We start from the raw sequence: 27410 nt of genomic DNA, 5'->3' as shown, positions 1-27410 counted from the left end.
AATTGACGAATAGAAGCGGTCGATAACTACTGCGTGCCATGGGAGCCGGGTGTTGGGGCCAAGCACTGTCTTCAAATTTCTAACGACTGCAGCCGCACCGGTCTTATGGTCAAATGTTGAATGCTCTCCAGCTCTTCTTTTGCCCGCATACAGCTCAAATCTAAGTAGCATACGACATAATTGGTGAGAAACCAATCTAATGTCATAACTTACGACGTAAGTAGAAAAAAACCAAACCTGTGACAGTACGCAGTCCTTGAATCACACACCATAAACATTTTCGAGCCATACTGATGAGGCTTATCGGGCATGAACATTCTAGTCGTGTTGCTTTTAGAAGTAGAAGGCAGAACACCCTCGTTAAAAGCGAACACTGCCGGGAGGGTCCACGCAATCAAAAAACGATTCTGCATTGTCTCGACTACCATTCGCAACTTCCAGAGCCTGTCTCGCGTACGCTCCGTCTCGTTGTCCACAAAGTGCAAGTCGCGCAACATGTCTTGACATCGATTACGGCCCATGAACCTTCCAAAATTACCTGCAGGAACGGCCCCGTCCTCCACCATCGACCAGGGAGCGGCAAAACGTCGCTTTTGCGGGCAGAGCATGCGCGCAATCAGGAGACCTATCATGTGTAAGATCTCGCGCGTCTCGTATCCCGGCTTTGACGTCAAACGCCGACTAATCTGCTTAACCGTCTCCTTTCTCCGATCGTGTTGCATTGCATGAGTTCTTTCTGCACGTCTGGTGACTTGGTGAAGACCATACCGATTCGTCTCTGCAGCTATCTTGACCCATAGCGACTTGGGCATAAAGTAAACGAATGTAAGTAGTGGAGAGTGGCAAACGTTTAGTAGCTCAGCGACCGGTCGTGCCTCTTACATATTCAGACCAGAGTACGCATCAACACCCTCCTCAAACTCGTGAGTGACTGGAGACCACTCCATTGAACGTAACGCGTCCTCACGTTGCTGCTTGGCTTGACTGTTGAGGGCATCGCTGCCTACTTATAGTGAGGCAATGAACGCTGCGTCCATTGGCACAGCGTCATCTTCTGACAGCTCATCCAATTCTTCAGGTACTTCACAATCATTGCCATCATTGTCATCATTGTCTACTTCAATGTCGTCATCACTGTCTCCAGAGCTAAAGCTCTCGTAGTCACTCAGGTCTTCGTCGTCAGCCACAAAATTTACATCCTTCTTGACAGGATGACGGGGGCGTAGGACATGACAGGTCGGCGTAGCTGGCACACGAACAGGTTGGGAAGCGTGCTCGCGTACGAGTTGGGCGTCAGGCTCACGTGTAGGTTGGGCGACGGGCACAGTTACAGGTAGGGCGGTCGGCACAGTTATAGTCTGTGCGGGCACTGGACTGTCAGGCGGGGAAGCAGCGTCAGCATCCGACTGAGCGTCACTCTCGGGTCCAGATGACAGAAACGGCAGGTTTGTCGCTGCGTCTCGAAGCTCTCCGGGCGACAAATTAAAAGGCCGAGTAACTGCTGCCTGTGAAAGCTCGACTTCAGAGCTATTGCAGCTGCTTGGGTGCCAAAAAGATCATTCATGGTCTGCTGTGACAGCTCAGCACTTGTGTCGATCTGCGCCGCACGTACGTCCTCTAAACAATTATCGGCGGCCACTTTACTGGAAGTGACGGCGTCTTCAGTAGCAGAGGCAGCGGCGCTCTTGTCATCGTCGGCTACTTCGTCAACAGCGACCTCATCGTCTGCAGCGTTGGCTTCCTCTGCGCTCTCCTATTCATCCAATATTCCTGTCTCTAACCATCCGCCACCACAGCCTCCTCTCCAACTAACACCTTCGAATGATCTGCACTTACGTACTTCCCTTTAGTTTGTATCCCGGTTGGTCGCTTGTACTTCCATCCCACAGCTCGAAGTTGTCGCCAAAAGTGGCCAAAGTCAATGTTGCGCGCCACCGCAGCAACGGCGGCTGTTTTGGTCAGGGGGTTCGAAAATAATATTGTTATTTATCGTAGTAGCATCTTCACGATAAATTATCGCGAAGCTAGCTTGTATGTTGCAATACGTTATGATGCTTTAGCTAGAAGACCATTAAATAATGAGAGTGACTATTTTGCCAGACTGGGAACACTCAACTCATAGCAAATCTTTCCTATCTTCCGATTATCTGTGTATGCACTCATCCGTACTAGGTATAGCGTATAGATACTGTATACCAGTATGCCACCGTTTCCTGAACCACAAAAAAATCTCCCCCTCCAGCAAACGCGTGGCTCCAAACGCACGAAAATGGCACCACGGCCACGCAGCGCACAGAAGCGGCCCCTGGCACTGGAGGGTATCGACAGCGACAGCGCCAGCAACGACTCCGACGGCTCCGTGAGTGACTGGCAGCCAGTGTCGAGCCCGACCTCTGCTGAGGCGGAGACGGTCACCAGTAGCGCAAGTGAAGAATCGGGTCAGATTTGTGTCCTCGCCTCGCCACCACAAGAGACACAATTTCAGTCGTGGAAGGACTTCGAGGCCTATCTAGCGCTGTACCAAGCGCAGTCACTCCAGGTACATTATTAAGTTATCTGTTGTGTTTGTCTATACCGTCTCATCACGTTTTGTTTGTCTGCTAGATATTTCGAGTGAGAACAAACACTTCAGTGGCTGTACGGAATGCTAGGATAGATGCTCAGGGCTCCGCGGCGACTAAAATCCCGGCCGAGTGGGATCAGTACGCGAAGACGTACGTGTGTACACACCACGGCACATACCGATCGCAAGCCACAAGCAAGCGGCCGCGTCAGGAGACACGGGCCCAAGGATGCTCAGCACAGGTATGCGATTACTATAGTTTTGGTTTGTAGCGAAATAAACCCAATCTGGCATAATCGGGCTCAGTTGGGATGAATCGTGCATCACCGGTGTAAGCTCAGCCACTAACCGTGTCTGTTTGCATTAGCTTTGTTACTATTATTTCAGCTGAATGTATGCGTTCAAGAGATTAACAAAGCTGAACACACGTTTGTGCTCAAAGTGACGAAGTGCCGGCGGCATGACTGAACATGCATGCGAGTTAATACACGATCAGTATTGCTACGCACTTGATCGTGCATCTTACGCCTTTTCCGAGAGAGCGCCAGGTGTGTACTTTGTGAAGAGTACATCCCCCGATGAAGACGCCCTCGATGAGGTAGACGCAGAGTACACTATTACGACACACGACTGGACTTGCTCGTGTCTCTTTATGAGTACACGTTTATTGCCGTGTCGACACGTCTTCTTTCTTAGAAGAGCACTAAACAAGGAGACTGTTATCCCGACTCAACTGCTGCATCAGCGATGGGTCCTGTCGTCTGTACGGTCGTCGATAGAGTTCGAAAACGCCAGTGATGCTCCTACTTCTGTGGAATCTTTTGCCGTTCGAAGGGTATTGGTGACCGATGAGCGGCCATGGGATTCGAACCGGAAGTACCGAGAAGCCTTGCCTATTGCTAGTGAAATTTGCGATTCGATGGCTGGTTTAGGCATGGTCCAATATCGTGAAGCAATGGCTTATTTAAAGGCCGTCGCCCACCGTTTCAAGGCTGGAGATTTTTCTTCATCGATTAAGATGCCGACAATCAGTGAAGGTACGCGCGACGTTGTCTTCGACTCAGATACCGTGGGCGAGGTTGAAGTGGAAGACCCTGAATTATTACTGCCTGGATTATTACAGCCTTCTACGCAGATTACACCTTAGTCTGGCGAGTCTGGCATCCAGTCTGGAGAGTCTGGTTCGGTGTCGGCCGAGCTTATTTGTCAGACTGGTGCGGAGACTTCAGCTTCTCATGCGACTCTGCAACCGGTCGGAAATGATACATTTGATGTGGCGAGCCCTCCAAGGTCCCGAGGTCGCCCAAAGCAAAGTGCAAAATCCAAGAAAGCAGCTCGCCGCAAAAATGTTTTGATGGTGCAAGATGATTCAAATTTGTACTCGGATAATCTGAGTTTAGCAACCATACAAGACGCCGTACGCATTGAGTCATCATACGAGACATCTGCCGCAATTGTGTCCAAATTTAAGCTGTTCGATTTCACAAAAAATCCCCGAGCTCCAGTTGCCCACAAGGTAGCAAGACTTCCCGCTTCAAAAAAGATCGTCTCTGCTGAGTCCATCCCCCGAATTTTCCGAAAGGATATCCTTGATAGATGCAGTGCCAAAGTGCTAGCTCTTCAGAAGGCACACAAGGAATCAAGTGATCAAAATCTAGGTGAGAAGGACATTGTCGTGGAAATTGTTGGAGTAGGTACCTACTCCACCGAGACTCTGGGTGTCATGAAGAAGTGGCACAAAGCGATGAAAACCATCCAATATGTGGAAAAAGCTATCGTTTGGATTGATACCATCGATTTCGAACTCCAAATGCCCCGATGGTTTTGTGTTGATCTTGATCCTGATACACAATCCAAGATCAAATCTATTCCTTTACTATCGGTGCAGGTACGCAGTTGTATACAGTCAGGCCCCGCAAGGGAAATACTAATATCTACTGCTGTGTAATTGCACATAGGCTGAAGCACTCGAACTCGTCGGCAAGTCTGCGTTAGGCGACAGCACGGTCAATAAGCTGATGTTAAAGTTGTTCGCAGCGAGAGAAGACACGATTGATGTAGACACGTCAATCGCCGGTAACGTCATAAATGGTTTCTTAGCGGTGGAGACTATGAAGGACGTGTTTGCTGGCATGACAAACCAAAAGATTTTGATTCCTGTCATCTGCAACAAGAATCACTGGTGTGCGGTTATGATGGATCTGTCGCTTAAAGAAGTTTTTATCTATGATCCAATGAGCTCAAGCTACGGCGTAAAAGTTCGACCTCTCGCTGAGAAGATGGTAGCATTGCTGCCAGATTTCGCTACAAGAAAATACCGAATTCGACCATACACGAGCGAGCTTGGAGTGCAGGTTGATAGCTACAATTGTGGCATGTATATGCTGTTAGCTTTTGAGATATTTGCCGGTGCTGAAAACCTATATCTGCTAAGTCGGAAGGAGCTACAGTATTTGCGATATCGGTGCCTGTGCATGTGCATTTAATGCAACTAGTTTTTCAATGATTTGGTCTTTTGTTAGTGTGTTTGATGCGTTGACTACCTCCAGGTTATTCCCCCTGCACTTTGTCTTGAGAGTTAGATGCTGAATGTCTTGCGGGTTTCAGTTTCAAAGCCAACACACTGACATCCGGTTATACGTATACTCCGAAGACACGTCAACTGATGAAACGTCCGGCTCTTCCTGAGTCTGGCATATTCGGGCATGCTAATCGGTTGTATTCTGGTGTAATTGTACTGTCTGTTGTTACCCAGTCTGGCTAAATAACGAGTGCCACAAATAATTGATTTACTGCTGCAATAACCAAGGTTTATTGAATCAATAACAGGTATCTACGCTCGAGTTGCTGTGTCAAGTGTTTGTGCGTCCCAGTAACCAGCATTTTCGCGCAGGAAGAGAATCATTTCTAAAGTAATGGGCTGCAGTCCATGGCGTTCTTGGCCAAACGTGGTACGAGCAACGCTAAAAACGCGCTCCACCACGTTGGACGTCGCAGGGATTGCATGCAAGAGCTTGTACTTGGTCTCCTTCGCGGCAAGTCGGCGTCTCTTTTGAAGCAGCTGGACGAGCGAACTATCGCCGTCGTCCTCGTCTTCACTCACTGCAGGAGGGCCTGTCGACTTGAACGGAGTCAACACTGTTTTTTCAGCTCGCGTGAGGCGGGCTGCATTGCCGCCTAAGACCCGTACACACCCTGACTCAAAGTCAGGGCTGTGAACAATTTCAGCGCGTGGGCCTAGTGTTCATAGTGAATACATAACAAATTAGCAATGGATACTAAAAAAGGAAAAAATATGCTGCACGTACCAATGTACCGAGCGTAGTGTGGTTTGATGGAAAGCAAGCCATCCAGCCACACTCGAGCATCAAGTAGTGATACTTCGTTTCCCTGCAAAGCTTTTGCAACGGACTCGACCTTCTGCAAGTCTGCTAGCAGAGCACGCAAACGGCGGTTGTACGAAGGGGACGGCAGCAAATCTGCGATGTCGTCGTCATTGCTGTCGATAAACTCCAGCAGTGTGAAGTACCGCATCACCATAGCGAAAGTGGAGCTCCATCGAGTATTTTGGCGGATAACTGGACGGAGCGGCGTTATAGTTCTACATTCAAAATAGAAACCCAATTAGAAACGTTTCTAACTACATTATTATCAGCTCAAACTTACCTCAGCTTGGCACTTTGCTTCAGGTTACGAAGCTTGATCATTAACTTCTGGACAGCATCCAGCTCGTCCTCATAGTCTTGCATGTCAGCTTGCACTGCTCGGTTAAGGCGGTGGCTGGCACAGCCGATCAGCGGCACACCCATCAGCGTTGCGAGCCGCCGGTTAACCGAGCAGTTGTCTCCCACCAGGAAACAGCAATGGCCCAGCTGCTTGCCGTAGTCCCGAGGCAGCATAGTGGCAAGAAACTCCATGTGGCCGCGGGCGGAGAGGTCTTCCTCCTCCTCGTTGAGCAGTGGAGCCATACAAAGAAGAGGAGTCTTGACGACCCCGTCCACCTCGTAGCGAGCGTACACTGCAATGTAGTGCTCTGAAGCATGAGACCACCCATCAAAGATTAGCCCAAAAAGGTCAGGCAACACGGCCCGCGTCACACTACTCATGCCAGAGACGAGCGTCTCGACACAAATCGAGTCAAGGTTAGAGTACCTATAGAAAGCAAATAGAAACAGAAGTTAGAAATTCATAGGCAACTTTAGAAATGCGTATGACTTACCTTTTGGCCGCCTCATTCTCACAGAATGACAGCGGAAGATTGCTCTTTAGGATCCACTCCATCCAGCTAAATAGATTGAGAGAAGAGCGTCGCACGTAGTTGAGGATAGACCCCGTCTCGGCCGAGCTGGCGGCGAGCATGAGGCTCTCATGGGTTGGGTGCTCGCTTCGAACGTGCGATACCAGGTTGGAAAGCCATTGCGGCTAGCCTGCTTTCGAACCGTGCCGCAACGACAGCGGTAGTACTCGAGGTTGACTTCATCGAACTCGTCGCGGCACGGTTGAAAGAAGAACGCAGCAATTTGTGCTGGCGTGAACGTGGAGCGCACACTGTGTCGAGACTAGAAGACCATGGTAACGGGAGTGTCGGCGTGGGAGGTGAGAGAAAAGAAAATGAGTCTGCTGAGATCAGCCGATTCGGCAACAAAACGACTGGTTCGTGGCGATCGATTGACTGCTGCAGATAACTTCAGGAAACTGTACGCATAAATTTCCGTATGTAATATGCAGCCACCATAAATTATGCACGAGCGTGACAACATAAATAATGTCTGCTTATTTATTGAAATTACTGTGTCGTCAATTTTTTTTAGGGGCCCTGGTTTTGGTTCGTTTTCCAGGCCGGATGCGAGCCATCGAGCAAATTCCGTAATGGGCTGTGGGCCTTTCCCGCGTATCCCATCTTTTCCGCGCGTCCCTGATCCCTGGCTCGTTTTTGGATTTTTCTCATTTACCGGTTGAACTTTATCGATTTCAAATGACTTGATTAAAGTAAAGGATTTCCATTTTTGAGCCATTTTCTAATGTTATTCCAATTATGTCGTAAGTTACCACATAAAAAAAGAGTCATGTCATGTTACGACGTCGGGAACCAAGGAGTACATGTACCAGAGCGCATGAAGGATGCAAGGCGAATTGAGAATACCTACAGTTCCGTGCGCTGTCGCACTAGTGGAACATACGACACACCCATGAGCTCACGCCTGGTGAAAGTTTCTTTATCTGTGCGTTGGATCTCCATCAGCACTTGACTCGCCCCCTGTTCGCCCACAGGCACCACTAGCCTCCCTCCCACCGCCAACTGCTCCATCAGTGCTTGTGGTGGCTCAACCGCAGCCGCCCCAACATGAATAAAGCAGTCCCGTCCATCCATCTGCACCTGCCATAACCATATAAAAATAATAATGTATAAACCTTCTTTCCAGTTTTATTTAAGGACGCAACGTACGCTCGACCGAGACGATGCGTCGGTGCACCAGGTCTCCGTCGGCTCGTTCAATATTCTGTTGCGCCAATTGCGCTAATTGAGGGATGCGTTCAATACCAAAGATCTTCCCTCCTTCATCCACGAGGTGGCCTAGACATGCTGTCAGATATCCCGATCCTGCGCCAACATCCAGGACTCGAGGGTATTCGATGTTGTGCAAGGCTACATCCGCCAACTCCAGGGCATACGCGTGCATATGTGGCGCTGATATTGTCTGTTCGTAGCCGAGTCTCTGAGGGCCTCGCCTCAGTGAGGCGCGTCCTCATAGGCCTGGGCGGGTGAGACTGGACAGCTAGAACGATCGGAGTCGTCACTCTGTCCTGGCGGCGCAACGTACTGTGCACGGTCTGTGGCCTTCATTGCGCGGATCACACTCTGCGACTGTACGATCCCAGCGCGCGCTAGGTTGTCCACCAGTCCGTCGTTAGATAGAGCGCTACAGCGCCACGCCATAACAGCAAGAAGGTCCTCGTTATCAGATACAAACAATTTAGGTAAAGCTACAGCCAAGAACCTTACTTAAATTTATTTAGCAAATGATTGGTTGAGAAACTTAACATTTAAGGTCTCTGCTTAACTTTCACATTCACAACATTGGTGCAGAGTCACTTGCGATAGTCATGGGGAAGAACAAGCTCAAGCAGCAGCTCAAGCGCCAGCAGCGCGATGTCTTCCCATCAACATCTACATCATCTTTCACTGCTGCTACCGAAAATTCACGGTCGAAGAAGAAGCAGAAGACCGAGAAATCGACTGGACAGACCGAGACCGAAGTAGAGATTGACACGCTGAGCTTCGACGACGCGTTCTCGGCCGGTTTGGCCTTCGAGCAGCTTGAATCATACGACGGCGCCTTGGCAGCGCTCCAGCAAGCTGTAAAGTGCCAGCCAACGCACGTGGGGGCTCTTACGCACCTCGCAGACGTCTATTCTGCTGCCGGACAGTCGGACGAAGCACTCAAGTGTTACGTCCAAGCTAGCGAGCTGGGAGACGGTAAGAACGACGCGTCAGTCTGGTTCCGATTGGGTTTGGCCCATGCGGCATTGGACCAGCAACTTAAAGCGACAAAAGCATACAGAACGTCCATGAAAATTACTGCTACAGCACTGGAATCCTCAAAAGCCGATGAGGACATTGAGGAGCTCAAGAAAGCATACAACGTCACGCTGGCGGCACTTGCCGAAGCGTTCGGTGAGCTTGGCGATCTGGACGCCGCAGTTGCGGTGTTTGAAGATGCTGCCGCTAAGTTCCCGGACAACGCGAACATGCATTACAATCTGGCCAATATGCGCATGGCAAGGAGTGGCAGCTCAGGAGACAGGACGTTGGATAAGCAGGTGGTGCGGAGCTTGGAGCGAGCTATTGAACTCAGCCCCCGATACACGCGAGTTCATTGAAGATCTGGCTGGATACTTGGAGCAACATAACCAGCAGCCAGATCGAGTTCGTGAGCTCAAGACAAAGGCTGAAGAGCTCCAGAAATCCGAGAGTGATGAACAAAATAATGAGGAAGATAGTGAAGAGGAAGAAGAGAACGAAGACGAGAGTGACCAATAAGATGGATGAGTGCTGGTTAACAGAATAGATTTATAAAAATAAAATTGACGTTAGTGAACTGGTAGTGTTTTATCTTTTCATCATCCAAGGTTTCGTACTTTAGACGACGTAGTGTCCAACCAGTAAGCACCCACTTACTGTCAAGCAATAAGTTCATTGCGACGTTGTAGTCCTCGTCAGAGTTGTCAAAGAGGGACAGTAAAGTGCGTAGATCTTCACGAAGTACATGCGATTCAAGTGCCTCGCGCGAACTTAAACCCTTAAAGGTGCGAATTTCACAGCGACATCACACACGCGTAAAGCATGTTGCGTAGTGGCCACGTCGTGTTCAGATTTGACCACACGTTGAGAGAGACAAACATAAGTACAGCTCAGTCCGCACGTGTTTCCGGTACTATTGCATGTAAAGAGACTTGTTGTACTTGACTATATTAAAAGGTCCTGGGCGGTACCAAGAATTGCAGTAAATAGCGATATCCTACTCCCTAAAAACTGAAGCAAGTCTAGTGTGTTTAATATCTATTTTTGTGGAATATTCAGGATAGAAATTCCCTCAGGTAAGAAGAATAACTTGTGCTATGGGGTCGTTTGTACCGTAAAAAAAAGAAAATGTCTTGTTGGCAATTCCTTTCATTTGAGTGCCTTCGTATCGACGAGAACAACAGCTCAACGGCAAGCCTTCTACCTTACCCTGCGTGGCACCTTCTGTCTACGACGCATGTCTTAGATCATGCCAATTCCCGTACTCCTCAAAAAACCTCAACCTATGCCGTTGGTCTCCATGGCAGTCCCACCCAGCTTGAAGTAGGTTTTGCTGGCGTCGTAACCATTTGATTCCAGAGTCTCGAAAGTGCTCTTTCGTTTGGCCGGGTCGAGCAAGACCTCCAGCAGTTTCGTATTCGAAGCATTCTTGAGGTCAAAACCAAGAAGTTTCGTTAAGAATCCCCGATCTTCCACAGCAGCAGGATCGAATGCGTTAGTTGTCACTATCAACGAACAGCAAGTTGGTGCCCACCTCAGTCGCACTAATGGTCTTGCTTCCAACAAGCGCTACCAGCGGAGCAAGGAGGAGGTTAGCATAAGGACGACGGAAACGCTCAAGGTGCTTGGTCGGCTGGAGGTTAAATATGAAGTGCCCGTTAGTCCACCAAGCAGTAGAAAAATCATTCCAGTAATGCTTAGGTTTCCGTTACTGTAATTAGTAAGAACGGGTTGATTTTGACGATAAGCTGTATATAAAAGTCTTAGGATGTGCATTTATGACATAATCAGTAATCCACATCCTGACCTTGAGCATCGAGCATACCGTAAGGACTCAGTAGAATTTTTCTCAGTTCATCGCCCGTTCGGACGTTGGAGTACGATACCGGTACCAGGAGCAAATGCACCGGGAGTGGGGGTTGGGACAAAAGTGATAATCGCCGAGCTTACTATATACTTTTAATATTTATTTTATTTATACTATTTGGTGGGTATCCATGGAAAGTACGCTAGTCGGAAAGTACCAGGAAGCAGATTTTTTGCACAATGCTGGGCAATATCTTGCTTCACATAAACGCGCGCTCATAATGTGTTGGAAATGTAGAATCGAATGACTTGGATTGAACGCGTGCCAGACGCGTTTCGGCCCCCGCCGGGGCCTCGTCAGTGGCTTTACCAATCTCGAAGTGAGAACTAACCAACCATCCGCTAGCTAAGACCTATCACTATGCCTAGATCCTTCTAGAACCTTCCATATGCCGTAACATAGGATACTACTCTGGAGTCAGCACATCTTGCACTTCCAGCATAATGATCATGTCCGTAGCTAATAGTGTACCGGTACTAAACACCGAACGGACAACAAACTGCACTGTAGCCCTGTGGCTGGACGTGCCAAGTTGCCACTTATGCATTTAAAAGGGTTAACCCTTTAAGACCTGAGGTCGTCTTAGAGTCCCTGCCAGGGCCTCCAAAAATGTAGCCAATAAGATTAGCGTATTTCGCAATTTCTACCAATGACTTATGGTCATTTGCTATAGTGGTATCTTTCTGGTCGAGTTAGAGTCCCAAACTGGGACTCTTAGAAAATAAAGAGACAGGGCACGACAGAAGGGACTGGCAAACGTTCTATAAATGTATATATAGCCAATCGTATGCTTACGTAAGAGGCCCCCTGAGGGACTTTAAGGCTTAGGTCCTAAAGGGTTAAGTCTTGGCTATCCATCAAAGATCGATTCAGCCTGGATTGTTATACGTTTCGTCGTGGCACTTAGCGTCGTTAGCCACTTCCTATCACTGTCAAGGAGCTGTACTACAACTCCTTGACAACTTGTAGCCCTTTTGCGGCATGCAAAACAACATGCAACAGCATGGCTACAGGAAAACGTACTAGATACAGTACATGTAGTACGTAGCAGCAATATATATCATTGGATCTGCTGGTAATTACGGGCACATTCAAATTCCTTATTGGGAAACCTCTTCTTGTGCTTTGCTTCAACTGGGTATGATTTACCGTAGAGTGCATGATAGCGAACATATCTAGGGTTGTAAGACTGCACGAACAAGTCAGGCGTCATTCTTCAATCTCATTCCACAATTTGCCTTGCATCGCAATAGTCTTCGCCCACGACGAAATAACAACCAGAAATCGCGAATGCGTCTGTCCTTCATCATCTTTGCCATCTCCCTTCTCGCAGGCGGTAGCGGAGCAGCTGAGGCCCTCCACCCTGCGTCGGATGTCTTGACATTGCGAGGTACAAACCAAGGCGCAAGCACCGGCAAGAGATCGTTGCGCTACGACAATAACGCGGAGCGCGCTGGCGAGGAGGACGATGAAGAAAGGGCTTTCCCAGGTGCAGAGGAGCTTTCTAGGCTCGCGAACCTAGCCCATACGAGCAAGGCTGATTCTCTTGGGACATCGCTGAAGAATTTTTTTAAGCAACTAGATAAAGCTAACGTCAACCCGTCCAACATTCATAAGTACGGCTTCTCAGGCGAAGAATTCGATCAACTCCGTAAACGGTTCGGAACGTGGTACAGACACTACAAGGACATTGAGTAGTGCGCTCGCGTTCTGCTACAATTCGTGAGTGCACAACCGCGTTCTGCCAGCTTGTAACCATCGAATAGAAGCACATCACCCAATTGGGGCTTCGTACCTTCATCATGTTTTCATGTACTTTTGATCAACCTTAGACTTCTAAGATCTTAAATGTTTTTTACTATAGCGGCGCATCGTTTGCAGGCCACCAGTAGTGGTTTCATGTGGGTGTTTGCTTTAATGCACGTCGTGAATAGAAACGTTACGGTCTGCAAGGCTCGCCTTGGCGTAATACTTAAGTAGTACTATAATGTAGTACCTCCGTGCGATAAATATGCACTTCCAAAAGGATTTTTGGAAGCGCTACGCCTCGTTCTTATTCGGGCTATAAGGTTTGCGCAGGGCTATTGTCCTTGATAGTAGTCGAGTGATGTTGGTCTGCTACGACAGACAAAAATACGTTTAGACTGCGAGTGTGCTTGTTCCACGTAGCTGCTGACGTTCTTGCTCCGCCGTTTTAGCTAGTTCTTGAGGCTTACTTCTGGGCGTCGGATTTCGACGCCGACAAATGCCAACACACACATGCACGAATGCCGCAGGGACGTCCAGCTTCTATATATGCTTCAACTTGCTTCCCAGCGCAGCAGGGCGCTATGCGCAAGGCGGTCTTTACGCTCCCACACAACGCTAAATCACAAGACTGGCAGGTCCTCCGCGCCTTCACTCACGCATGGGCAACGACTTCATAATGGGACGACATCTAAGCGCTAATACTGCTATTCGCCAGGCCTTCTCTTTTTTTATTAAGCAATCTCGTGCATTCCAGCGCGTACCAACACACCTTCCAATGCCAATAGAAATTGTTAGAATCGACGCAGCAAAGACTCCGATGCCCTGCCGGCTCACCTGGGCATGCCGCCCCCCCTCCTTGTCCATAAATACACACATTTGGCAGTGGGGGCTCTTCATTTGCCACCACAGGCGCTAGCGACGTCTCTTCTCTGCTTCTTCTGTCCTGCTATTGACCTTGTGAAGTAAGCGCAATGGGCGGGAGATTCGAACAGATAATAGTTTTGCAGTATCTTTAGAAATGGGCTCATGTGTATGTGCACGAGATTAGCACAATTAGAGGGATATTCAATTTACACGGACTGTAATATGATGGACAAGGTGCATTATCTCCATCATGTACTAAGTATATTTTTTGGTAAATAGAGATCTAAAAAAAAGTGTGGGGAAGTCAGAACTCGTTCGTATAATTTAAACAATGTCAAAACGCCAGATTTGTCCCGCAATCTAAAAAAAAAAGACGCAATGTAAAGGTTGGTTCGCAATCCTGACAGGGAGAGCAGCTGTCTATCGCTGTAAGCCTGTCACTGACAGTGTCACTATAATAGACACTGTCAGCGGTGCGTGGAGAGCAGAGCTAACCAATCCAGCAGAGGCGACTTGACGCGTAAATAAATGAATGAAACCTGGTTGCAGAGGTGTAGAAATTCTCTCTATGCTCCCTGACGGTCCGTTTTAGTTGATAATCACCCCTTTTGCCCTGTTTTATTCCTGAACAGAAAGGCTCAACAATTAGTGAGGTGTTTCCATGCTAAAGCGTGGACTGCAGTGGTGGCGCTGACGTATTATATTCATGTCAATTGTGCAGCCTCCAGTATGTTTTCTGTATGGCTGTAACAATGTTATGCAACGAATGAAAGAATTCTAATTATACAGCCCCCCCCCCAAAAAAAAAAAAAAACGTTTTTGTACACGAACAGACGATGTACTGTAGCGCACGAATATAATAACTAAGATTAAGATTATAAGATTAAAATTAAGCATACAACCGCATCGGCAGCAATTACCACCGACATAAGCATTCGCCCATTGACTGCAACATACCTTGAAACGCGCGGGAGTTGCTACCACCGCTAAAGGGACCGAGTCATTGACACACTCTTAGTAACAAGTGTACTTTTAGGTCGATCAGCAGAGCTACGAAGGGCTTCAACCTTTTTAGCTATAGGCCAAATTTCTATCTTACCATCGAAGTACTGCTTTTTGTGGAAATCGTATCGGTGTCACGCAGCTGCAGCCAAAAACATGTTTTACCGATGTAGCTTTTGTTCTGACATGACCGATATGGAAGGTACTCATTTACAGTCAGGTAATACTTCGTGGCACCTTTATAAACGTTAAACCACTTTTCATTGGTATGCACGGTGTCATACTGTACATGTGATGCATTCTTTACATCGTGGCACCTAAACGTCTTAAAACACAATATCTCTATTAATTTGAGAAAACAGAAAAAATTAAATAGTATACATTTTACTTAACGTAGCGGCAAGTCAACGTGACTTGAAGACGCTTGATCTTGTGGCTATCCGTAAGTGTAGGCTTTACACGAAAAGAAGCGCGGTGTAGTGTTCCGTCGGCAAGGTGGCACTGGCGTGTACTTCTTGGTATTCCGGTTGCAGCGGCGAGCGGGCGCTGAGTTTGACGTTGTATCTCAAAACGTGACTGAGTGCGTATAAGCCTCTGCCAACCATGAAATTAGTGGTCTGCATATAATTATAAAAATGAAAGCCAATGAAATTGAGTATTCGTTTAGGTGCGACTTATAAAAAAACCAATCGTCATATTGGAGAAGTACCAGTTAAAGTTGTCCAATCGTAAAGCATCTAGAAGCTTACAAACACTTTTCAAGCTCACCAAATAGTATCAGTAACATTGAAATGTTTTCATTCTATTCTCTGATATCCAGTAATCCCAATGGGTATCTCTATCCAATTACATTCTAAAATATCCTGTAATTGGTTTAGTCTATTAAATTGTAAAGGGATACAGAAGTGGCGATTCTTCAGACGAAAAACGCCGCCAAATTTATTAACCAGGTAAGCAAACAAAGAGACAAAGCCGTGGTGCCACCTAGAACAGCTTTGGATTTTACCTTCAAAGTTGTTCTTTTAACATGGATGGGATTTTGTTTATCAAAAATTAACTCCATCCATGGAAGAGGCTTCATTAATCGTCATAACTCGTGTCGAGACTTCGTAACTAGAAGAGGTAACGATAAAGTAGCGGCGTGTGATAGATCATAAATGAAATTGAAGTCTTTCAATTGCTCAGTAAGCTCACGTTTGCAGAGCCGACCGCTGTTTGATACTCGCTCAAGCGTCGACTCCAGTGATGTAGATGAGGTCACAAAGCACCCAGAAGGAGGGCAACAACGTCACACCACTGCCGCCGAGCAAGTCGATGCAGAGATGTCACCACCACCCGGCAGGAAAGGCTGTCGGTTTCAGTTCTATTATTTACGGTCCTTATCGCAGGCGTGAAGATACGAGATCTTGGGGCTAGCAGCCTCGCAAAAGTGAGAGCTAAAGACACGACGAAATGACAAATAACGATTTTGCTAGTTTCTGTTCTTTGTTTATATCCTAGAAAAAGGCGCTTGTAGGATAACTTTGAGGGTGTTATATTAATAGAGGCGTTTATGCTTTTATTATTTGATGCTAGTTTGCCATTCAAGGTAGCATCGTTTGGCTGCGTGTACAATACAATTGGCAGCGAGTCTAGAGCAATGGTGTCGTTTCATCCCTATGAAAACTGTTTTAAGATCCTGAGGTAGGATTTCTTGGAGCGATTGGGTTTGATCAGCCTGTTACTACCGCCCAAATCGAGCATCTGCAACGGGCCCATAAATTGGAGAATTATCGTCCTTAATTGATAGAAAATCAGATATTGCGATTTAGGCGTGGAGATGACCAAGATGAACAGAGGACCCATAACTTTCACAGTACCGTGAAGGCCAAAATAGATCAGCTCGTACTCCTGTTTTTTCAGTCTTCGTGCAGAACAGCAATGGCCATCTAGGAGCTGCTAAACGGTGATGGCTCTGCAGAATGGGAGCTCAAGAGCTCTGATGTGGAGGGGGGGGGTGCATGCGTGAGATAGCAACAGTAGACGACGACGCGTCGACGGGATCTTATAGTGAAGCAGCGTCTGTGGCTACGGAGGTCGTTCCTCTGTCCGAGTCGTCACCGCTCTTGATAACGAGCCTTTCATGTCGTCTAGGCTTGACCACGCCCGCCCTCACCATCATCGTCTTCGCCACCGAAGATCTAATGTCATTGGCGTCGCTGACGAAGCGTTTATATTCGTTGAAGATCCCTGTACGACTACCATGTCACAAGGCTTCGTAACGACTGCTTGCCTGCGGGTCGTCCGGCACAGTGCTGTGCTGGTCGTCGTCCAGTTCCGTATGTAGAACTCTATAAACACCCGTCCAGGCCACCACAAAGTAGCGGAACCTTCGTTTCTATATATTGACACCTAATCTATGTCGAACTTCTCCTAGCAGCTAACTGCGTAGTTCTCACAGCCCGACGCGTTCTTCGTTCGTCGTTCGAGTCGCCACCACTGTGCGTTCAATCCGTTGACAAGCTGGCCAGGTCCCACACAAAAAATCTCGCTCACTCCAAGACCCACAGATGTCCCGTAGTGGCGCTGTTCGTGCTCGCGCCGCCGTGAGCCTTCACCCGTCGACGTCTTGTTCGCCCAGTAACAGCTAATACAATGACGCGTCCGTCACTGCCTTCGTTTCTCGTTATTCGCTCGTCTTTCGTTTGTCTTTCGTTCGTCTTTTGGCACTCGTCTGTGCCACCCCGTCGCCCACCACAGCGTTCGTAGTCTTTCCACTTCGCTGCAGATTCCAGAGTGAGCGCTTGTGCGCCGTCCGCGTCCCCCATCATCTTCACCCGCTCAGCTTCTCCAACCACTATCGTCTGCCGCGCGAAGTCGGTGCCGCTCCTCATGGTCTGTCGTCAGCCCTCGTACTACTACATCCAGTGGTCAGGACCGCACACGGGCGTTCTTTCCAGACCGTACGATTCTTCATCTGTGCTCTGAACGGTACGGCAGCTAGCCGTTCGCTCACGGCTTTGGCTCGTCCGAGTCTGCCACGGCCCGCGTCGTCCTGTTTGTCGTCATCACTCGTCGTCGTTATCGACATCCTGTTCCAGCTTGTTCTCATTGCGGTTGAAGCTGTCAATGTATCACGCGATAGGTCCGTGGCACTCCACCGCGGCGCGAGTCTTGCCCGTACCAAAATCATTTATACGACGGCTGCAGGCATCATCATCTCGATCGCTCCCAAGCCATTAGTTTACCTCTGTCCCTGCGTCCCGTGTCGCGTATGACATTACAGCTACCGCCACACTTCAACCACTACTCATAGCGGCAAGATGCTTGGGCCTGCCAGTGTAGCTATACGGCCGGGTGTGCCTTGTGATTAAAAATATTGTCTTCAAATCGTGGTGTGGAGCACAAAATAAAAATGCTAGGCCGCATCGAAAGCCATGGACAAAGCCCTGTACTTGCAAACCGTTGCTAAATCCATTCACTTAATTATGTGTTCTTATGAAAAAGTAGTTTTTATGCCATAGTTGAATCGACAGCATCAATAACAGAAATGGACTGTAATATACTTAAGGTCCGGCATTCCAGAAGTGTAGCGGGCCAAGTATTTACTGCTTACACTAAAGGGTTGGGGGGCTCGCAATAGGACGACGGAGTCTTAGGTTTAAAGAAAAATCATATCTGACTTTATTTTAGGACCAAGACAACAGCCCTGGCCACTTAAATACACGTCGTCGTCAAACTGACTAATAAAGGGTCTGGTTCCCCATATATCTGCCAATGGCATGACAGTATTCAGCACACGCCGATGCACCTACTCATGTAAAGAAATCTACCTACTTATGTAATGGAGGGACCCACTACATTACCCCCTCTTAAAGTTGCACTTGCGCAACAAAAGCAGTGGGCGAAGAACAAATCAGTCTGCGTGAGGATGGCAAACGGACAATTGGCGGGCGGATCGAAACGGAGACGGAGACATCTCCTGTGAAGCGCAGGAGCGACACAGCTCAGCTTGCGGGGAACTTGACAAGCAACACGATGGATCAGCAGCGGACGGGTACACCGACGACGGCGACGTCGTCGACAGCAGCGGCGCGCGCGTGATGAACGACCAACTCCGGTCATGGGCTCTCTACGATGTATCCGGAGCGCGATCTCACGACACAGTGGACACGACGAAGGATCACTTCCGGCGCTTCCGCGGGCTGCGACAGAAGCCTGTCGTGGGTGTAATATATGGCGCGTTGCAGGAGTCGTGTTGCAGTTTCATCCGGCACTGGAACATGACGCAAGAAGAAGGGGAAAGCTTTCGGCTGGCTGGTGTACCGCAAAGAGATCGTCAAGGAGCTCTCGCGCACGGAGCTTAGTGGGCGAGTCTGCCCCAGCACAGGGGAGGTCATGCGCCGCAACTGCTACGTGAGGGCTGCTGAAGGTTGCAGTAACTGTACTGGGTCGCGTCCGACTGTCGAGGAGTGGAGAAGTCACATCGCCGAGTATCCGCTCGATGAACAAGAACACGGGTCGATCGAAAAGTATCGTCGCTCGTTGGTCGAGAAGGTACGCTCTTCTAGTCGCGCCCGCTCACGCCGACGCTCTGCACGCGAAGATTCTTGGCATCAGACTCGGTCTCGTTCGCGTGGTCGTCCAATTCGTCGGTCTCGATCATGCTCACGTGGTCACTTGAGGCGTTTTCCTCGTGTGAGCCGGCATGCGTCACATGGTGGCTCGCAGCGAGCTTGGACTCGTACGCCTGGACCAGATTCGGGACGTCACGAAGAAGATTGGCACGAGGCTCCCACGTATCCTCGTCGGGAGAAAACCCTAGCCATCGTACCCGATAGCACCGGTCGCCCACGATGAGGCCCGGGAGCGCGAAGTGGATCTTCGTGGGCAACGATGTGCTCAACAATCCAGCGGGTATCTCCGGTAGTGTTAACAACAGGAGGAGTGCCGTCGCGTCGATAACACTCGCGTTATGGTTGCCCAGAACGCGAAAGACTTGTTTAACCGCTACTGGGATGTCCAGCAGGGGTTAAATGAGGCTCACGAGTCGACCGTCCGGACCACCGGGGAGATTGCGCAGCTGCGTCAGTCGAACCGGGAGGTCCTATCTCAGTTGCAGATGCTGGGGCGGTCGGATCACGGTCGTTTACAGACGGGGAGACAGCCTCGGGATCCGACTCCTGGTGCGGATGGATCGATGGCTCGCCGCGCCCGTCGAGAAGGTCGCTCAACGCATGCTACGGCTCAGTTGAGTGAGCCGACTCTGGGATCGTAGCCGGATGATATTTCTTGAGTCGTCCGACGTAAAACGTCGGATGCAGACGTAATGACGTAGGAATGTACAGAGTGTAAGCATCGCCAATGGCCTTGATTACAGTAAAGAGTCCAGTAAAGCGCGGGCGAGTTTGCTCGCGCCGACGTTGGTAACAGCAGCGTTTCGGATACCTTCCGTCGACAGAAGCACTCGTTCGCGTTATGTAAACGTGGACGTGTTCTTACGGCCAGACTTATCGGCGCTCTACTTCTGCTTGTCCACTGCGTTCTTTAGTGCATCACAAACTTAGCGGGTGACCGCTTGGCGCTGTAGTACAAAGTCGGAGACGATTGCGGAGTCGATTGGTCGCGCCGCATGCTTCGGCGCGTCGTTAGCCGGAGCAAGTGGGCTCGATGCGGAACGTGGCACTGCGTTGACCGACGTAGGAGCTGGGAATACACTCGAGATATCATTAGCAACCGGTGTATGTACCGGTTGTTGGCGCCGAATACATCGGAGCTGGAGTAGACGGCTTGTCGGCAGTTTTTTCCCCACCCAGAGTGGAGACACACGACGCTGTGGGATGGCCCACGGCGAAGAGAGCACGCCGGTGTCGCGCCCTCTTAATGAAGAAGGGCGTCAGCCCAGTCGACGCGTGTACAGCGTTGCTCAGTGCAAACTCGGCCAGAGGCAGAGATGAGCTCCAGCTGGCGAACGACGTCGCGTAGCTTTGAATAACGTCTTCTATGACGCAATTTACGCGCTCCCTCTCGCCGTCCGTTTCCGGATGGGCTGCTGTGGACATCAACAGCTTCAAGCCCAGCAGCTCGAAGATCTTTGACCAGAAGACCGACGTGAAGCGCGGGTCGCGGTCGGAGACGATGAATTCAGGAAGGCCACGATGACGGAAGACCGCATCGATGAAGTGCATCGCGGTATCTGCCGCGGTGATCGAATTCAAGGCGGAACCAGGTGGGCCATCTTGCTGAAGCAGTCTACGAATACCAAGCCACCTGGACGTCCTTTAGCATCAGGTGGGAGCCCAAAGATGAAGTCCATTGACACCGAGCGCCAGGCCCCAGTGGTCACCGGTGGAGGACGCAGGGGCCTGCGAAGACGAGGCAGGCTTCACGCGCTGGCAGATCTCGCAGGTGCGCACCCAGTTACGTATCCATTTATACAATTGGGGCCAGTAAACGTTGCGTAACACAGTGGCAAACGTCTTCTCGCGGCCGGGATGAGCACCCAGTGGGGCATCATGAAACGCATGAATAATTCGTGAGTGCCGATGGGGGTCATTCGGGACAAAGATATGTGGGGCATCGAGGTCATCGATGCCGTACGTCAGCAGCTCGTCCTCGAGACGCTATCGGTGGATTTTGTTTCTTACAGAGCGGGAAAGGGTTCCCAGTGTGTCGGCGCTGGGAGAGCGGAGGTTCTCCGGGACACTGGGGTACGTCAAGTCATGCTCATAAGCAGCTCGGATTTCGTCGCGAAGTGGCATTACCGGGGAGACGCTCGTCAGGTTGACTCCTGACGCCTTGCACGTGGCACACGCGTCTAGATCGTCTTCATCGAACGAAGCTTGTCGACCCAATGCACCGCGTGGGTCGTAGTCGGGACGTCGTGACAAAGCGTCGACGAGAATGTTGTTCTTGTCGGCCTTGTAATGGACCAAGAAGGTGTACTCAGAGAAGACTGAAAGCAGCGGGCCGTCCGCTGGGAATGATGAGGACTCTTCATCGCTGTCCTCAGCGATGCATGGTCGGTGTACACCGCTAATGTATCCTCATCCAATAAGTACACTCTGAACTTGATCAGAGCGTAGCGCATCGCAACGAGCGCCTTGTCGTGAACAGGGTAGTTGCGCTCCGCCGGCGTCATCTCTCTTGACTGGTAGCTTACGCCACGCTCTCGACCTTCATCATCGAATTGCGTCAGCGCACAGCCGATGGAGAAATCGCTCGCGTCGCCGGCGACGTGAAAAGGCTTCGAGTCATCCGGGAGCGCGAGGATTAGGGTCTCGGCGAGCCTCTTCTTCACCGAGTCGAAGGCGGCTTGATGTGCGGAAGTCCACGACCACGACACATCTTTTTTCAGCAGCGAAGCGAGTGGATGGATCAATCCGTCGTAATTCTTCGTGTGCTTGTGGAAATAATTTGCAAGACCCAGCCACTGACACAATTCAGTGGGATTCGGTGGCGTAAGCCACGCTCATATCGCTGATACTTTCTCGGGGTCGGCGCGGACGCCGTTCTTGCTCACAAAGCAGCCAAGCACCGGAATCTCCGGCGCGCAGAATATGCACTTCGTCAAGTTGGCATACAGCTTGTTCTCGCGCATTACTTGGAGAACTTGCCTCTATGCTTCAAGTGGACTTCAAGCGCGCTTAGGCCTCCCTCAGCGCGACTTTGTACGAAGATGTTGTCGAAGTAACTCGGTGCAAAATCACGGAGCGGGCGCAGCACATGGGATACCATGTGATTGAACGTGGCGGGAGCACTCTTCAAGCCTTGTGGTGTAACAAGCCGCTCCCAGAGCATACCACTGGGAGTGCTAACCACTGTGAGCGGTATGTCGCTCAGCCTCATGAGGGTTTGGCAGAGCTCATCGGTCAAGCCGATAGCACTAAAGGCCCCACTACCCGACATCGCGTCGATGCGCCACCCACCCGTGGCTTTTTTCACACAGAAGGTCAGCTTGGAGTGCGGCGATATGCTATCGCGCACATGATTCGCCTTGCGGTGGCTCTCGACGAAGTCATTGATAGCTTGGACCTGATTTCGCGGGAGCGGTCACTGCCGCGTCACACAATACTTCAAGCCGGGCACGAGATCGATCTTGCGGCAAATTCCTCGGTCCGCCTATAACTCAGCTGTGATCTTATCCGGAAAGACATCTTCATATTCGCGGGCGGACTCGTAGACTGGATTGCCGTATTCCCTTACGGTTCCCAAGATTGCGCTGCGAAGCGCTCCTCGCGGGCCGACTTCGGTTTGGCGCTCTTTAAGCGCGAGGGAGCGTCGCCGTCACTGACTGCATTCACTTCCATCGACGCCGAATCAGCGTCGGTGATTAGGTAGTCTGTTCGATTTCATCGTCCTTGAGGCCGCGAAGGAAGTTTTTCCAGGAGATACCTGGAAGTCAAGTGGTCGACTGCGCCTCTCGAGGTGAATTTACAAGCTCGAGCGCTCGTCGGCGACCGATGGTATCTGCCGCATACTCCATCACGCAGACCGACTCTGTCAGTGAGCTGTCACTTGGTACGGGCTCTCTGCGAGAATTTATCCGACGCCGCTTCGACTTCCGTTTTCGCCGCCTCCAGAGCGAGCTCGAGGAGGATGAGTCGTTATCGCTGGACGAGATGTCACCCCCCCCTTTAGCGGGAGCGCCAACTGCTCGACCACCGGCTCAATTGGCGGGAGCCCCTGCTAGACAGCCATCGCGTTCGTCTGCGGGAGCCCCTGCTCGACCGCCATCTCGTACATCTGCAGGAGCCCCTGCTCGACCGCCATCTCGTACATCTGCAGGAGCCCCTGCTCGACCGCCTGTTGGTCTCCATCCCCGCGTTGCCGTGGCCATTCGTCAGCTAACAGCACTGCGCAAGCCGTGCCGAAAGGGCCATCGCTCACTCTGTGCACAACGTGGGTCGTGGATGAACGGTCCACGACGGAGACGTGAGACCACACCTTCTGGGCGATTAGGAGGTGCGTGAACACCTTTCTCACGTCATAATCACTGCGACGCGTGACCAACCGGGTCAACCACTCAATCTCTGGTTGATAGCGCGTCAATCACGGCATACCTAGGATGCCGTCAAACGTGTAATTCATCACAATGACGAGTAACTAGTCGTTGCTTCGGAAACTGTCGAAGGTGTACGAAAGTGTAATTTCGCGACGCGCAGCGCGGCGTGATTTTCCATCGGCCGACTTGACAGCCCCCCCCCCCTTCTACATTTGCGGACAGTGATCTCCGACGGGAGTACCGACAAACACGACGCGCAGAAGAAAGTTGCTGGTCGCTCCTGAATCAAGGAGCGCTCGCGGCGACATGGAGACTGACAATGATCAATCTTGAACCGCTTGGCGTGGTGATGGCATGAAAGTGTGCATATAGCACAGGAGGGCTAGGAGGTTGGGTTGCCACCGGGGGACCCGGACCTCCATTCCAGCCAGTAAGGCGCCCCGCACCTACTGACCCTGGCCGTATTTTGGCTGGTCGGACCTCACGGGCTTGGCATTGACATGCGCAAGCATTGGAGCTGGCGCGCGGCACTCCGCCGGGCGATGACCGATCTTCCGGCACCGGAAGTAGGTGGGAGAACGACCGACCCAAGCACTGTTCCGGCACGCTACATGACGCTGACGATTGCTCGTCGCATCGATAGCGTCGATGTCCATGGGCCCTGGCGCAGATTCCCGAGCTGAAGCAGGCAGCGCCTGAGCGTATGACGCCGCAACCACGTAGTCCTCGCGTAGTGCGAGGGAAAATGCCTCTTCGAGTGTAGAGGGTCCAATCTTGTAAGGCAATAGCGCGCCATGCCTTCGCGAATACCGAACACTAACACATGAGCCTGAGCGGTCATATCGATGGGCTTAGACACGATACCCGACGCGAGGTGTCGTGGCTTCTGGATGTAGTCGCGCATAGATATCGTGCCTTACTGAAGGACAAAAAAGTCGTGTCCAATTCGGGATTCATCTTGCGGTGGCTCGAACGCGAGCCGAAGGTCACTCTGGTGGGTATCCAGAATGAGGAAGGCGTTGGGGTCAACGACCAGCTTTGCCGAGGTGCACATTCCTTGGACCAGCCAGCTGCAAGAGGAGGAAGTGGGCCTTCGCGGAAGGCGCCTCGATGAACCTCGAGGCGATGGCGACGTCGAACTCTCCAAACCAGCGATTCAGCGGAAGTCGGTATTCGCCGGCACCGGAGTAGGTGGATGTATCTAGCTTCACGACGTCATTCGTGAAGATACGCGAGGACGTTGACACTCACCGATTCGCATCGGCGAGCTCGCGTTCCATGAATTCTTGTGCCACAACGCGCTGCTCGCGGTGTCGCTGAGCGCAGCCGCGACGTGACAGCGGCTGCTCCGGACACCGCTGCAAGGCGGTGGAGAGCGTCCCACTCGATCTGAGTGAGATGGGGGAAAACCGCGCGGTCAAGGTCTTGGCCCATGTCGAACTTGGTCATTGGAAGGACTACGAAGTGCTACAAGGTATTTACTCCGTTACTTGCTTACACTATAGTGTTGAGGAAGCATGGGACAACGGAGTCTTAGGTTTAAGGAAAATGATACTTACGAACCTAAGTACGAATCTCGATTGAAGCACTATAAACAAAAGCGGGGCGTCTTGATCTCGCAGGGTCGTCCTGTATATACCGTATCTCGCAAAACTCATAAAACACGAATGGCACATATCTTACAATCCAGAAACACACCAAAGACACCAACATGCTTTCTTCGTGTTAAGATTTAGCTCAATACTTCAAAAGCCTGGAGACATTAGCTCAAATTACAAAAAATCTCTTCTCTTTATTGGGTCACTTGTTCTCGATAAACTTTGTACTTCCCTACCCAGGTGTGATCGTCTGCGAGACATTCCACCGTTAAACCCTGTTCTTGATGAAGGGTGGTTGACATATAGATCGCAGATTTGCAAGACGGATGTCAATTCAGCAGGAATAAATTCGAACAGGACGCCTTTTATATTAAAATAGTCGGGATCGAGTGAGCGTCCCAAATGAGCCAATGGGCGCCTGCCAATTATCACTTAAACATCTGCAGCAGATAAGTCGAGGCATATACGCGCATACCCGGCCCGGAGGCGTAAATATCGTGTCAATAGATTCCCCTACCCCGCGAGTTATGTCGTGCAGCCATCTTAACTTTAAATCTTGAAATTTGTATATTTTAAGATTACAATCACTCCTGTATATGTTGCATGCACTTATTGGACTTAACTTGAAGCATATATCTTCCGCCGCGCCAAAACCCCAATCACTTTGAATTTTTCGTCCGAAGGGCGAAGACAGCGACAGCTTCGAGGTTCGTTGTGTATGTTTCAACTCTAGTGCTCGTTTGTAATTAATTGAAACTGTTTTGTTCAGACGCATAGTAAACCCGCTGTACTCGGCCGTCCACAAGAGACGTCTGTGGATTGATGACGTCTCCAGCGATGAGAACACGCCGCCCAACGCTACGTCGATCCCCTACGAGGACTCAAGCTTCTCATGCAGCTACACCGGGACTGTGACATCATTGAGGAGCCCTCCAGAGCCAAGAAATCCCAGGAACGATCCCCTACGAGGACTCAAGCTTCTCATGCAGCTACACCGGGACTGTGACATCATTGAGGAGCCCTCCAGAGCCAAGAAATCCCAGGAAAAGCCCTCCAAGCGAGACGTCGACGGAGCCACCGACTTCTCCGGTGCGATTCGCACCTCGTAGCCCGACAACATCGTCTCCGGTGCTCTTGTAGACGGCACCACGGTCGCCTCTCCGCTCAAGCGCGAACAAGTCACTGAAGGCCAAGCGGGGTGGACGGGGTATACGTCGAGAAGCTGTCGCGCCTTACTTGAGGGCGCATTCGAAACGGCGTGCGGAGTCCAGTGGCGCCAAGCTGTGTGCTACCACTGCGTCGGAGAAACTATGCTCGATGCTGAAGACCGCTCGGCCTGACGACGGGTTCGTGCCAGCACGATGGCCGGGAAGTGTCGCTCACCTCCGCGAGCAGTTCAACCCCTTGGCCACCGTCTTTCCGGCGGTTCCACATTACGGATGGTGCGATTGTCCAAGTCCTTGTCGTGTCGATTTCTGCAGGAACTCGCTTGCACACCTGTACTGCAATATTAACAGCTGCCCATACGAGGGCATGTGCGGGAATGGACTCGGCGAGTCGAAGAAGGTTTTCTTGGGCAAGAACGTACGCACAGAGGTGTTGGGCGTGGTGGCGGCTGAAAACATCGAGCCAGGAGAAGTGTTGGGGCAATACTTGGGCGAGATCGAGCACCTGAGCGTCTCGCGCTCACAGCGCCCACGTAACCAAGGATACCGTCTTGTGATGAAACTACGCCCAGAACGCCCGAGTTACCCTGTGCGTAGGCAATCAACGCAGAGAAGATAAGCAGCTTAATGAGGTTTGTAAGCCACTCATGCCGTCCGGTTGCCAAGTTCGTGGAGGTTTCTAATGGGCGACGCACAACCGTGGTCGTCGCTACAACGCATGCCGTGCGCCGCGGTCAAGAGGTGACCGTCGACTATGGGGACGACCTATGGTTTGTCTGTCAGTGTGGATGGCACGGTTGCCGCCACCAGGACATCCAGGATCAGGACGATCCGTGAAAAGAGGGCAGCCATCGTGTGCACAGGCATATTGGTGCTTAATATGAATATCTTTGAGTGCTAACTTTGCGCCTTTTTGGTATAGTTGTACCCAGAGGTTCCGATGTGAGCCTAGATAGCTGACGTGTAAGTGTCTGTGACGCCCGCGCCTTGACGTGAATGTTTGCGCCATCTTTGGCTTCCATTGCAGTGTTCAAGAACCAAACTGCTGGTTTCGCGCGCAAACTCGAGCGCGAAACACGTAGAAGCTGCTGGTTT

The 27410-nt window shown here is 50.6% G+C and overlaps 4 protein-coding genes across 4 annotated transcripts; 3 read left to right on the top strand and 1 right to left on the bottom strand.

The window, feature by feature from the left end:
- Positions 1–7706: 7706 nt before the first annotated feature.
- Positions 7707–8501, bottom strand: PITG_11486 (protein-L-isoaspartate O-methyltransferase; the record flags this gene model as incomplete). The annotated part of the gene is made up of 3 exons (XM_002901010.1): positions 7707–7940; positions 8017–8280; positions 8382–8501. The coding sequence occupies 3 exons, from the start codon at positions 8499–8501 to the stop codon at positions 7707–7709; spliced, it is 618 nt and encodes a 205-aa protein (XP_002901056.1).
- A 167-nt stretch (positions 8502–8668) lies between these two features.
- On the top strand, positions 8669–9605 carry PITG_11485 (uncharacterized protein; the record flags this gene model as incomplete). Its single annotated transcript, XM_002901009.1, has 2 exons — positions 8669–9388; positions 9483–9605. The coding sequence occupies 2 exons, from the start codon at positions 8669–8671 to the stop codon at positions 9603–9605; spliced, it is 843 nt and encodes a 280-aa protein (XP_002901055.1).
- Positions 9606–12243: 2638 nt separating this feature from the next.
- PITG_11484 (secreted RxLR effector peptide protein, putative) lies at positions 12244–12651 on the top strand (the record flags this gene model as incomplete). The annotated part of the gene is made up of 1 exon (XM_002901008.1): positions 12244–12651. One exon carries the CDS (start codon positions 12244–12246, stop codon positions 12649–12651), a length of 408 nt encoding a protein of 135 aa, XP_002901054.1.
- Positions 12652–15819: 3168 nt separating this feature from the next.
- Positions 15820–18651, top strand: PITG_11483 (uncharacterized protein; the record flags this gene model as incomplete). Its single annotated transcript, XM_002901007.1, has 6 exons — positions 15820–15922; positions 16591–16799; positions 17009–17048; positions 17129–17153; positions 17834–17904; positions 18449–18651. The coding sequence occupies 6 exons, from the start codon at positions 15820–15822 to the stop codon at positions 18649–18651; spliced, it is 651 nt and encodes a 216-aa protein (XP_002901053.1).
- Positions 18652–27410: the final 8759 nt, after the last annotated feature.

This window comes from Phytophthora infestans, genomic scaffold (genome assembly GCF_000142945.1).
Source record: "Phytophthora infestans T30-4 supercont1.23 genomic scaffold, whole genome shotgun sequence".
NCBI lineage: Eukaryota > Oomycota > Peronosporomycetes > Peronosporales > Peronosporaceae > Phytophthora > Phytophthora infestans.
This window is presented reverse-complemented; position numbering and strand designations above follow the sequence as displayed.